Raw genomic sequence first — 13,905 nt, 5'->3', positions numbered from 1 at the left:
CAGCAAACCCCTTATATAATTCGAACCGTGTAAAGATCTAAACTGCTTGCTGTTCATGAATATTATGACTGTACAGTTAGTTGTTGACTCTCTTGGCAACAATAAGTGGAAATAAATACAGTATAAAGCTGTATCAGCTTTCACATGGTGTTAATTATCTTCAACATATGGCACGGTGTCGGTCGTAATTCTCGAATTCAGCACAGGCTTCAGTCATAAGAGCTCTAAGAACAACACAGCTATAGTGAAGAAGCTCCCTTTTGGTTTCAGTGATGGATAAGCATTAACTGTTTTGAAAACGAGGTCAGTTTTCCCTTCCAAAAGAACTGCCTTCAAAAAGGTCACTGTATCATCTCTAAGTAGTCCCTGCTCAGTATGATGCGCCTCATTGCCTGAATCACATTTGGCATCAGATCAGTGGGTGGAACGTGATTGAAAACCCAATATGGTCTCCTTTTCAATGGCAGTAGATAACAGAAAAATCCATCTTCACTGTCAGTGGTAGAAGGAACTGAAGATTTTCTTGGCATTATTTTTTGTTTACCCAGGTAAAGCACTTTGGGAGTGAATGTGACCAATTTGGGAATGAAGAATGAGTTTTCTACGGTACCTGCTCTCCAAAAAAGCCTATAATCACTGCCAGGCCACAGCATGGCATACTTATCTACTGCACTTGGCCTGAGACCCCTGAGCAAATATTTTGAATCATAAATGATTCAACATACATCTTGACTTTCTTAATTTTATTACACATATTTCTTATTTTTACACGTATATGTGTGTATGTATATTGTCAGTAGATTTCAGATTGTTTTAGTTGCCAAATCAAAACCTGCACAAACCAAAAGAATGAGCACTGTGCTCACACCGATCGGCCAAAACATGGGAATGCCCCCTTCATTCCACCAAGAGATGGCTCCACCAGAGAGGGCTCTGACCCATCAATGCTGGACTTTACAAGACCTCTAAAGGAGTCCTGTGGTATCTGGCACCAAAACGTCAGCAGCAGATCCTTTAAGTCCTGTAAGTTGTGAGGTGGGGCCTCCATGGGTCACATCAATGGGCCTTGGGCAGCCATGAGCACATTGTTGTACTTCCTTGACGCACTATTGTTAGGTAAGGATCACTGCATCCCAGAAACACCTCACAAGACCATAGCCATCACAATCCGGCCCTGGATCCTGGATGCTTGCCCATTCTTCTGCTTCCAACACATCAACTTAAAGAACTGACTGTTCACTTGCTGCCTAATATGTATATCACCCACCCCTTGACAGGTGCCATAATAGCAGCGATACAACCTCAAAGCAAGCACCAATATCTATATCACCTATAAGTTTCAGAAAGTGTATAGTTAAAGATAGCAACAGGCCATTTTAGTAGGGCTTGGCACTGTAATACCATTTCAGTGATATTGGCAGGAAAACTGTATTGTAATAAAACCTTATAGTCTAAGATTTAGTTTGTTCTTGGTGATGCACTGCATTATGTAATTCATGATGTTTTTCAGTTCTCAGTCCCCAAGGATATTTACTCAAAAAAAAAAACTGCATGCATCTTCTGGGTCAGGGTCTTGTACCACTATGTTCCATTGATCCAAGTGATACAGTCTTGGGCTGTAAGCATCATACTGTATTTAGAGACTATTCTGGGATAGAATCTCAAAATGGCTAGTAAATCCATTTTTGATAGGCAGCACCACCCAACCCCATTTATTTCATATTCATAGTGGAAGTAGGGTACTGCAACACAGCCTGGCCTGCTCATTGTGCCCCTGCCAGCTACTCTTGGAAAAGAGCGATGCAAGACATTGAATATATTCATGTCTCATGACAGTATCTAAAAATAACACGATAACATATTTTTTGCCATGTCAGCCATTCCCATGATTAAGATGATAAGAACATTTACAGCTTGAATGAAGCATAATTATGAATAATTGAGAGTTATAAGAGAAGAAGACTCAGCAAAATGACATGATGCTGTCAGGCACGCCTACGATTATGATATTTTGGAGAATTTAGAACTTCAGTGAAGACAAAGCATAATAAGAAGCTTGAAGCTAGCTCACATTTCATGAGAACATTGGGCTTTATTTACCAGCCATTCTTAAGAAGATTAAAAAAAGAGATTTTACAAAGATTCTGACATTCCCCACTGTTTTCTTATTTGGGATTTGTTCAGCTTACGAGGACAATGGGATCCATCATTATAAGAGCAGAGCTGAGAATAGTTCTGCACTTTAAAAACACATCATGAATCTGACATTTTGTTAGGACTCAAGAACAAATTCTCAGAAAGATACCAGTAAATGAGGCCCATGGTTTGTATTTTAACCACACAAAGAACTTACAGTCCTGTTTTCTACCAATTGGGAACATTAGCTAGTCCGATGTCCAGCTGGCTTTGGAAACGTTTAGCTGAAGACAGAAGGATGGGCCGTATTCCTTCAAGATACTCTCATCGTAGTGTCTTCATTCAAACTGCAAGTATCGTTTTCACTATTCTGGTACCAAGTACTTGACTGGTTTTCTTTCAGTGCTGTCTCTGGAACAGAGCTCTAAACAAAAGCAGAATCTCAATCTGTGTGGACAGCTGTAAGACTAGATTTTCACTTAGCTGAATTCTCTGCCTGCAGCTTATTAATATGAACCATAATTATACTCTCCCTCTATGGAGACATCTGTGTTTGGAGCTGCTCTCTGCCTGGTGAACAGACCAAACCCATCACACCATTTCCACCATTCCGGGGAGACGGAAAAGAACAGGATCAGGCTCAGCTTTTTCAGTACAGTGATGGGTTGCGGGAAAAAAAATATAGTGACAGGAATAACCTTACCATGTTGTCAGCAAAAGTAGCAGTTAAGCTCAGGGCTAGGTAACCTCAAACAGTATTACACACAAGACACACAGAAAACGCACAATTCAGTCACGCTTCACTTTCCACAACAATATGTAGCCGCCTACTGCAAGAGCACAAAATCGTGAGCCTTAGAGAGATGAGTAGCCTCTCAGTATTCAGTATTCATTCAGATCATTACGACTGTCATGATTAGTCGATTAAAAAGACAATTAACATGTACTTTCTCAGTGCATCAGCAGTGACTAATCAGCAATTTGCATGGGAATAATGCCTCATATCAAAACCTTGTAATCATTCAGAAATACCATCTGCCATGTACATCATTGCATAATGACTATATCAATAGGAACAGCCCAGAATGCCCTGGAATATAATATTTCCTCATTTTATGTGCATTAAAATTTAAACACATTACTCCTTCCTCAACTTGGAGAGGTTTTACTACAGCAGCGATATTTCAAAGTCTCCTAATAGTCTGTCTTGCAGAAAGAGTCTGGAGATCACAGCTGTTTCTGGGCATTTTTAGCACCATCGCTGGATCCCCATGCCCCCTATTTTATGCACGTTTGGGCAGTGATGGCTCTGTGATTAGAGTACTGGACTCTTCATGACAGGGTTGTGGGTTCGATACCCAGACTCGGCAAGCTGCCACCGTTGGGCCCTTGAGCAAGGCCTTTAACTTTCTCTGCTTCCCGGGTGCCGCAGCGATGGCTGCCCTCCACTCCGGGCAAGCGTGTATGTGTGTGTTCACTGCACAGATGGGTTAAAGACCGATGAGGTCACATTCCATCATGTATCCAACACAAATGGTGATTATGGTTGTCTGTCATTTTGACATCCTGAATAAAGACTTGATAGAAGCTGCAAATATATGGAAGTATGCTGACCTAATGTGGTTCAATGGAGAAACAAATGTTGAGTAAATACAGTAAACACAAATTTAGGGTTACGTGACTTGCTGCTGATGTTGAGGCGTTATATTTGCTGGAGTGTTCTGTCGCTGTGCCCTGTGTGTTTCCTCTGGTCTGTCTTCCTCGCTGCTCTGGATAGCCTAATCTCCGTACTCTCTCAAAGTAGTCTTTGCCTTTAGCTTAGAAAGTATGGAGTTAATTTTGTGCCAAAATCTTGGAGAGAAGAGGACATCAGTACTCTGAGCGCACAGCTATTTAGCTAATGTTAAAAAAATGCTAACACTAGCACAGTAGATTCTATAGATGGGTGTCCTGTTTACATTAGGGGGTGCGCGCACAGCCAGGCGGCAAATGCACATTGGAAACATAGCCGGTCAGTAGGTCTTAACGTTAGTCAACTGCTGTCATCAGCAATTCCAAATTGTTTTCCACTTCTGTCCATTTCATTTTTCATCTTCTATGATGTTTGGCAAAGGCATATAGACCCCGAAACATCTTCCATCCATCTTCTCTGCAGCTGGTGCAATTTACTGTAATTTTTGCTTTCTAGCACGAAGGCTACTGCTTCCTGTTGCTTTCTGCGTGCATCTCTCTGATGATGTTGCACAGAATCCCATCTATAACACTGCAATGAACACCATGTGATAAACTGAGTGATGATTGGTGCAATGACAGGAACGGCCCGAGAGATCTCTGATTGGCTGGAGTTTAGCATGTTCGAGTTTGGAATAGAGAGAGCGCTGTTGAGCAGGGTTGGAAAAAGCAGAAAAGTGCCTGTAAGTGCATTGAAGTTCGTTAGCTGTTCGCACGGAGCACCACTGTCCTCTCAAAATGCAATATTTCTTTTAAAAACATAATCATCTTCTCTGAATGATTTTGGCAGTAAATGAACTACTTTCGTTAGTGTGCTGGCTGTATGTGAATTTTGGGGGCGTAAATGTAACAGTTCAAAAACTATAATGAGTATGAAGCTGTTGGAAACTTGTTGATCTGAGATTATGAGTCAGAGTATTTGAGAATTCAAACAGTCATGATTGTTTTTTTATCTTATATCTTATGTATCTGTATCTATGTTGGAATCCATCTGAAAAGTGCCACATTGCACCGAGCAACAGTACACACTGCAGAAACACTTACAGAGCATCACAGCAAAGCATCACGTTCAAGCTCATGTTAAACTCTCATAGATTTAATGGAATAAAGCTAAACACATTTTATTGTGTTTATTATTATTATTATAACAATAACAACAACAATAATAATAATAATAAAAATAATAATAATAATAATGTCCTGCCTGTGTAAATTCTAACTCTGGTCTGTATCTGGGTTTATTAAAGTGCGGTACTAGTAAGATGTATGTGGCGTTTTTTTGGACGCTGTGTCTTGTCAACCTGACACATCTGGCATGCAGTAGCCTGTACTGCTATTATTTTATAACTATTATATTACTACCCATTATTATTTTCACAACTGGATGGAAACCTGGCTAGTGTTCTGTCCTAACCTGCTTAATATTGTGTAGCTCTGTCGAGGCATCGACCCCACAAGACATGGCCAGCGTTTTGAAGCAATTTCTGCTACAGTAGCTCTTCTGAGGGATCAGATCGGACGGGATAGCCTCCTCTCCCCACGTGCATCAATGAGCCTTGGGCGCCATGACCCTGACGCTAGTTCACTGGATGTCCTTCCTTGGCTCTCTTTTGGTAGGTACTGTCCACTTCAACCTGGGAACACTCCACAAGACCTGCCTGCTGTTTTGAAGATGCTCTGACCAAGTTGTCTACCATGACATTTTTCCAGCTTCCAACACATCTTCCAACTTCAAGAACTGTCTGTTTACTTGCTGCCTAATATGTAGATCCTACCCCTTGTAACAAGACAGTCAAGGATATTCACTTCACTTCTCCTGTCAGTGGTTTTAATGATATGGCTGCTCTGTGCATATTTTGAGTCTTTTTAAAAGCATCTAATAACGTCTGATAAATTTTGCCGTAGTTCATTTTTATTGTTCGGCCTTTTTTAATCTCTGATTACTGGATTAACTGTCAAAATATTAGGTACTCATATTATCAATAGTAACAGCCCTGTACGCTTGCACAGAGCTTTAGTGCAGTTTATAAATGGAACATTTATAAATATCCACTAACAGTAAGATGCTCCAGTGCTTGCTGTCTGCTCATGGATGTTTTGAGTGCAACGCGGGCATTTAGATCAGACCGGAGACTCCATGAGCACCACTTGCGTGTCTACTTTTCCAGGTGGGAATAGAAGCTCTCCTGAGGACAGCAGATTGCTGCACAGGTCCTTGTGCTGCCTGCCTGGCACACAGAAGGATTACTGGGACCAGAAATCCTGTCCTACAACGCAGGAAATAACTCGACCAATCCCACTGGGCTCCTCCACACGTCAACATATTACGAGTGCGTTTAAGTTGGCAGATAGGAATAGGATTGTTTGTGCCCTCTGTGTCGGAATAGTGCTTGTCTTTGATTTCAGTCTCATGGGTCAATATCTGTAGAAAAATGATAATAATGATATCGCATATGTAACTGCACGGGAACGGGGCTACCTGTGAACCTCAGTGGAACATTATGTCAGCCCAATGAGGGTGGAATGATTTCAATACAATTTTGGACTTTCAAAGCATATTAATATTAATGTTTTGCTCCTGCATGCACCTCCACCTTCTCCAAGTTACCTAACAGTTACCTTATCCACTTTTAATGCACAACAATGGTAGTAGTCTGACTAAGACGGATAGTATAACTAAGCTGTGAGCATGTAAACAGTGTGGTTTCATTTGTATAGTCTGTCTATGGCCTTAGTCGCCAAGCTTATCCTGATTAAAACATGCAGTCCAGGCCGATACTGGCATGCAAACTCTTCGATCGGTCCACACACAGATATCTGGTGGCATTTCCTGTGATAACAAACGTGGCGGGTAGCCTGTGACAGAACTTCCGTGTCAGTACTATTCTTTGTCGCTGCTTGGAGGAGCATAACATCTATGTTATACACTATATGGACAAAAGTATTGGGACACACCTCTTAATCATTAAATTCAGGTGTTTGATTCAGTCCCATTGCCACAGGTGTATAAAATCAAGTACCTAGACTTGCAGTCTGCCTTTACAGCCAAAGACATCTAAAGAGTGGCATTATTGAAAAGTAGGCGCATTTAGGAAGTGGCAGACCAGGTAAAGTTACAGAGTGGGGTCGTCGAGTCCTGAGGCGCATAGTGCATTAGAGTCCCAATGCTCTGCTGACTCTAAGATCCAAACCTGCTGTTAGAGCTGCAAAGGGGCATGCAACTCCATATTAATGCATATGGATTTAGAATGGGATGCCATTAAAGCTGTATTGGTGTCCCAGTACTTTTGTCCAGATAGTGTACAATCCAATGGGAGGAGGAAGCGGGAATGGATTTTTCAATCAGATAGTTGATGCAGCAGGCACTGTGCACATTCTATTGGAGATTTGAGCCAGACCAATCGATATCTGTGGTGTATATGATCATAGTTCTGAAGAAACACATAAAATATCAGAAATCATAGCCATAGCATTGAAAACGTGTTCATAAATCGCTGAACTTCATCACCATTATAGTGTGTACTGCAATGACTACTGACTAACTAGAGCTCGTCTTAACTAGGGCAGCAATAGATATTAGATTAGACTTTATAGGTTATTTTATAGGTTATATGCTGTATAGGTGGCTGCTTAGGAGTAAGACCAATCTCTCTGCATTGATTTGAATGGTTCATTACTGTTCTGTCTCACACACTGGCCTCTGGATTTATCTCCCTCCTCTAGGCTTAATCTTGACCCGTCCTGGAAGATATATTGGTTTAAGGAATTTTACAAGAGCATTACAAGAGCACTGTCCTGATGCATGACAGCAAGGTAATGGGATTCAGGTCTGGTTAACTAGTTAAACACTTTGAGGAAGGTAAGCATCCACCAATACTTTGTTTCAGAAGACTGAACCTCTCAGGATGAATTGTATTGAAATATTATACATTAGCCTTTATTCTCCTGTGGTACCCTGGAAAAGGATTACTATTGATCTTTGAGAGAATCAGCATGACTCCTATACCAAAGAGCCAACGGTTTGCGCTTCCGGATACAACACAAGGAATCTTTCCATAAACAGAAACCTACTTGTGCCAATAGGCAGTGGCTTGGGACCTTGCTGGGAGCACAGCATGCTAGTTTTACTTGCGGGATGCTGGGACCAAGTTCACCTCACATCTCGACAGAAGCCGCCTTTTTTTGGCAAACTGGAGAGACAGTGGATCATCATACCCATGGCATTAACATGGGTTTTTGTGGATCACATTCAGCTTGCACTGGACCATAGGAAGAGCCAGGTGTAAACACTCATGTGTAGAACCACATTTGGAGGTGGTCAGAGATGTTTCTCCATCATATTTTAAAAATATGTCCGGATACAATCAGGCAAGCAGAAATATGTCTCTTAAAGAATATAATATATTATCCATAACAGTAATTATTACTGTAATGGATACGGGTATCTCTCTCTCTATCTCCCTCTCTCTTTCTTATTTACCAGTAGATGATCCACCACAGCTGATAGTATTGCAGACAGCTTTTTTACCTTGCGGTTTAAATGGTCCTTTGCATTTTTGAGCCACCATTCCTCAAAACCATTCACGGTCTGCCAGAGTTGGACCACCTTGATGAGAAACCATCAGTTACAGAAAGTAGAATGAAAATTATGTATGTGTTTATGTGCTTTTTTACGAGAGAAAGCAAAATGGAATCTTTTCTGGTCACACTGGAGATGCATTTTAGCGAAAGGTGAAAACCATCTGGATATAATAATAGTTAATGCCAGGTGTAAACAGGCTCACTGATGGCCTCAAAAATACTAAAATGACCTTGAAAATGGTAAACACCATTATTTTGAGAAATGCTGCGTAATCAGAAAGCGCTAGCCCTTAATCAAACCCAACACTAGATTTGTAAATAAGAGGCTGCTGTCTGTTGCCGCTTTCCATTTGGGAATATTAAGTCAAAAATAGGTAAACTATAATCCAGGTTACACATGATGCAAGGCAAAGCTAGGCATCCTGACCTCTGTGAAAGCCCTCCCCCATTTCCTACACAGCTGGATGTTCATCTTGCTGATCTTAAACTGTTCACTGGAGTCCACAACAAAACAGAGAAAGCCAGCAACAACCATGCGACCCCTTCCATTAAGAGTTGATGGATTCACTTTCACAAAAGAATGTTAAAGCCACAGTTCTGTGCTCCATGTCTCCGCTCTAAGAATAGAAACATGCGGCAAAATGGACCAAAGCTATTTACAGTCCTGCAGATATCTGTTGCTGAATCTGGCCCTCAGAGGACCGTCCATCCACACCGTGTTTAATGGCTTTTTGCTTTAGCCCCCGCCCCCCCTCCCCTTTCCCCCCATGCTAATTAAAGTTTTTGTTTTCTAAAGCCAGCTGAACATTTTAACCAAAGCTGTCACGTTCATACATTCATAGGACCATCAGATTGAATCATTTGTAGGATGGGGGGGAGGAAGGGGGGCAGTGAGACAACCGACAGTGCATCTGGCACGAGCTCGTGGCAGTTTGTTTTTCTGAGACGTGCGCGGGAATTAAAACTGTACGTCATGTGCGATTCACAGGTATGAGTAATAAGACAGTGCATCTCATCACTCTGCTAAATCGGTCTGCCAGTGCTGAGTATCTTAAGCTCCTTTGTAATAAAGCAGACAAGGCCAGGCTTACCGCCACAAAACTCCAAACATCAAGCGGTGGTTTCTGGAGCGTTCGGAATTTCAATATGGGACTGGTGAAAGTGGCCGGTATGTGAAGCCTACAGCGTAGCTCAGTATGTGTACAGATGGGCTTGGCTCGACAATAGTCAGCCTATGAAACAAAGCCAGCGACTTGCTGGGGTTGTCAAAACATGCCTTCACATCCACACGCACACATTCTTTTTGTATGTCTGCCTTGTCTGTCTGTCTCTCTCACTGAGTAACATACCAGAGTGTGAGCGCAATATGTGCATTTCTTTCATTCTGTCATTAAAGCAACACTATGCAGCAGCTGTTCCTTAAAATATCAGCATCAGTATCATGTTGATGCTCCACTAACTGTAACAGGAAGTATGGAGTCTCTGTCATTCTTACGCCAGGATGTAACGCTGCGACTGCACTATATAACTCTGGTAGAGCTGAACGAGGCAAGTGAATTACATTCCTCAGCTGTAGGGGGAGCCCAGAAGCAGGAAAATACAAATTCTCACATAATGCTGCTTTAAATTCAGTACTGCTGATAATGTAGCAAGTTGATGTATGAAGTGTATAAAGTCCCATAGTTCATACGAGTGGTGTAGACCAGAGACATTGCAGTAGTGAGGACAACAATCATCTACCAGCCTACTTCACTGTAGTACAGCCATGACTGACAACATTTCTAATCATCTAAGCACTTAGCTTCCTAGAAGCCGACAGAGTGGCGGGTAAGGGCTAACCACAGGTGTTTTTCAACAACCTCCCAAGGCTGCCTCACCTCCTTGGTTAACACTGGACAGCATAATCCATAGGTCACACTAGAAGGATAACCCATGACTATGAACACAATCCAACCATGGGAGAGACTAGTCCACCCAACTTTATTCTTCTTTTTTTTAAATTATTAGAAATCCTGGGTGGGGGGTCTGGCTTCTAGGTATGGTAGGCTGGTCCCCTCCCATGACTGCCCCACCTGCTTGGTTAACACTAGACACTAGCATAGTTCATAGTGCTAGGTCACACTAAGAGGACAACCCATGAGCACGACCTACTATCCAATCCTACCACGTGGGCGGGGCTTAACTGAATAGGGGTGGGGAAAGGAATAATAAATAACGCTTCTCTGAATCTGTTTGGAAAAGACACCCCCACTCCCCCACCTCTTCTGTATTACACACTTATATTCACACACACACACACACACACACACACACATATTTAAGCATCTAAGCGTAAACAAAACGATACACAGGCGAAAAACAGCATCTTGAGCCATTTGGACTGATTTAAAGCACTTCAGAACATTTGATTCGAATAGAAATATTAATAATAATATATTTTCTAATATAATAAGTACTACAGCGCTATAATAGAGGTGGAAATAAGAAAGCAGAAGCGTGGACCAGTGCTGCACTCCGCGCTGGACGGGAATCCTCTCTGGCTGACATAATAAGGACGCGCGAACGCGCACTAATGCCCACTTAAGACCACTCTTAACATCTTAACACCTTCACTGTGGAGAATCTCCACGTCTGGGCAGTCCTAGCACTGATACGATCACACTGAAGATGCACTAGAAGCTCCACAAGCACCACCAGTACGCAAACCGAGAAGGATGGTGGTACAGTATGGATATTATGGAGGCTAGGCAGATTACACAGGCAGGCACAGTGGACCCGAGAGAGTGCGTGTGCGTGTGTGTGTGTGTGTGTGTGTGTGTGTTTGGAGCTGTGCTCTCGCGACAGCAGCTCTGATCCTTACCGTTTTGAGAGGAGACATACTGCAGCATGACATTTCCGAGGACGACGACGGCCAGCATCTTTGTACAGGAACGCATGGCTGGTGGGTTTATAGTGGAAGGAGCAAGAAAGGAGGCGGAGGGGGGAGCAGTCCTGAGCTACACACACACTCACACACACACACACACACACACTCACACACACAAGCAGCAGCAGCAGCAGCAGCAGGGGAGCGGGACGGGACGGAGCTCCTGAAGATGGAGGTCTGATATCTGATGAGATAAAAAAAAAATAAATATAAATAAATATAAAAATAAAAAATATATATAAAAAATCCCGGCTGGAGGCGGAAGAACCCAAAGCGAGGCAGCGGGGGGCTGCAGAAAGCCGGGCAGCTCAGGGGAGCGCACACAGGGCCATTTGGGGGGCAGAGTCCGTCATCGCGCTCGCAGAGGAGAAAAAAACCTTGGCGTGTGCGCGTGCGTGCGTGTGTGTGTGTGTGCGTGCGTGCGTGCGCGCGCGCGCGCCTGTGTGTGTGTGTGTGTGTGTGTGTGTGTGCATGTGCGCCCCCCACCGAGTGATTTAGGCAGATCAACGCTGCTCTGCAGCTGCGCAGATGGAAGAAAGATTGACAGTGGAGGGTTCATGACAGAGGTCAAGCAAATTAAATGTGTTGGGTGTCGGGGTGGTATACGAGTGTGTGTGTGTGTGTGTGTGTGTTAGCAGTGAGTGAAAGGATACTGGGTAAAAATATGCTCAGGATTGTTTATATTAGCATTGGGAGAACCAGATACTAAAGGAGCACTAGACAGGACTAGTTTAAATACCATTAGATAAGCACCAGCTACTACATGAGTACAGAAGATCCCCCGATAGTTTTAAGTGAGCACCAGATACTACATGAGCACTACATAGTATAGGTGAGCACTACATACCAAATGAGCACCAGATACTATTATGTGAGCACTGGCTGGTATTTGGAGAGCACAAGATAGTATTTGGTGAGCACTAGATAAGTGTAAGATAGTACAGTATGTAAGGGAGCACCAAGTAATAATAGGTAGACATATATCTGAGATATATCTGATAGTGTTAAGTTGGCCCCAGATATTATTAAGTAAGCAACAGATATTATTGGGAGAGCACCAGATAGTATCAGGAGAACACCAGATGGCATTGAGGGAGCACCAGATCATATTCGGTGAGCACAAGATAACACTAGGAGAGCACCAGATAGTATAAGGAGAGCACCAGATTGCATTAACGGAGCGCCAGATCGTATTTGGTGAGCACGAGATAACATTAGGAGAGCACCAGATAGTATTAAGGGAGCACCAGATCGTATTTAGTGAGCATGAGATAACATTAGGAGAGCACCAGATAGTATTACGAGAGCACCAGATGGCGTTAAGGGAGCATCAGAACGTATTTAGTGAGCACGAGATAACATTAGGAGAGCACCAGATGGTATAAGGAGAGCACCAGATGGAATTAAGGGAGCACCAGATCGTATTTGGTGAGCACGAGATAACATTAGGAGAGCACCAGATAGTCTAAGGAGAGCACCAGATGGCATTAAGGGAGGACCACACCGTATTTGGTGAGCACGAGATAACATTAGGAGAGCACCAGATGGCATTAAGGGAGGATCACACCGTATTTGGTGAGCACGAGATAACATTAGGAGAGCACCAGATAGTCTAAGGAGAGCACCAGATGGCATTAAGGGAGCACCAGATCGTATTTGGTGAGCACGAGATAACATTAGGAGAGCACCAGATACTGTTAGGAGAGGACCAGAAATGATTAGGAGAGCACCAGACAGCACTAGGAGAGCACCAGATACTTTTAGGAGGTGGCCAGAAATTATTAGGTAAGCAGCAGATAGCATTTGGAAAGCACCAGATACTATTAGGAGAGCTCCAGAAAGTATTAGGTGAGCACCATATATAAGGTTGGTGCTAATATACACATCAGATTACTGCATTAATAAGAAGAAAGCCATAACTTGTATCACTTTAACCAGGGCTGCTCAGATTTGCCCATGGTTCAGAGTTGACCAGATATTTGATTATTCTGAATGCTTATGTTAATGGCATTGAGAAACCCGATCACTTCAACTTAATGTTTTAGTGGTAGATTAATGTATCGTAAGGAGCCCAAGGATATTGGTGTATTGTGGTGTATGCTTATTTCTGAAAACCCACAGTGAATGTGCAGAAACATCCATCTGTGACCGTCTCTCCAGGTTTTTTACACATACATTTACCACCACATATCACAATATGTATTTCACAAAATAATAAACAGATGTTGAAATTGCAGGATAACTCTTCAATAGAACTTCAAGATCCTTTTCAAAAAAAGGAAAGGCTCAGAAGGCATCTTCTTTGGATTTCCTCTTCGTCTTCTTATGCGTCTCTTCGTTTTCTTTTCATGCACCACCAGTTCAAACTGGATCGTACTATGTAACACTGTGTGGGTGGGTGAGTGACAAAAGGTCGTGCAAGGTTTTATTCTGGAGATTTCTGTTACACTTTGACTGCATGTGATAGAACATAATCATTCGAGTTTGGCATGGCTGAAAGAGCTGAACAGCACACCGCAGACTCCAAAAAT

At 42.6% G+C, this 13,905-nt stretch overlaps 1 protein-coding gene across 1 annotated transcript in view; it reads right to left on the bottom strand.

Moving 5' to 3' along the window:
- The window catches only part of nptnb (neuroplastin b), a 34,651-nt gene extending 22,833 nt beyond the window's left edge, over positions 1-11,818 (bottom strand). Inside the window, exon 1 of the mRNA XM_072695350.1 lies at positions 11,309-11,818. Within this exon, the coding sequence (XP_072551451.1) occupies positions 11,309-11,384 (76 nt within the window). The 5' untranslated portion in view covers positions 11,385-11,818. The remainder of the gene's footprint in view (positions 1-11,308) is intronic.
- Between the last annotated feature and the right edge of the window lie 2,087 nt (positions 11,819-13,905).

The sequence above is a fragment of the Salminus brasiliensis genome, chromosome 13 (assembly GCF_030463535.1).
Source record: "Salminus brasiliensis chromosome 13, fSalBra1.hap2, whole genome shotgun sequence".
In the NCBI taxonomy this organism is placed as follows: Eukaryota; Metazoa; Chordata; class Actinopteri; order Characiformes; family Bryconidae; genus Salminus; species Salminus brasiliensis.
The sequence above is the reverse complement of the archived record's forward strand: the minus strand, read 5'-3'. Positions and strand labels throughout refer to the sequence as shown.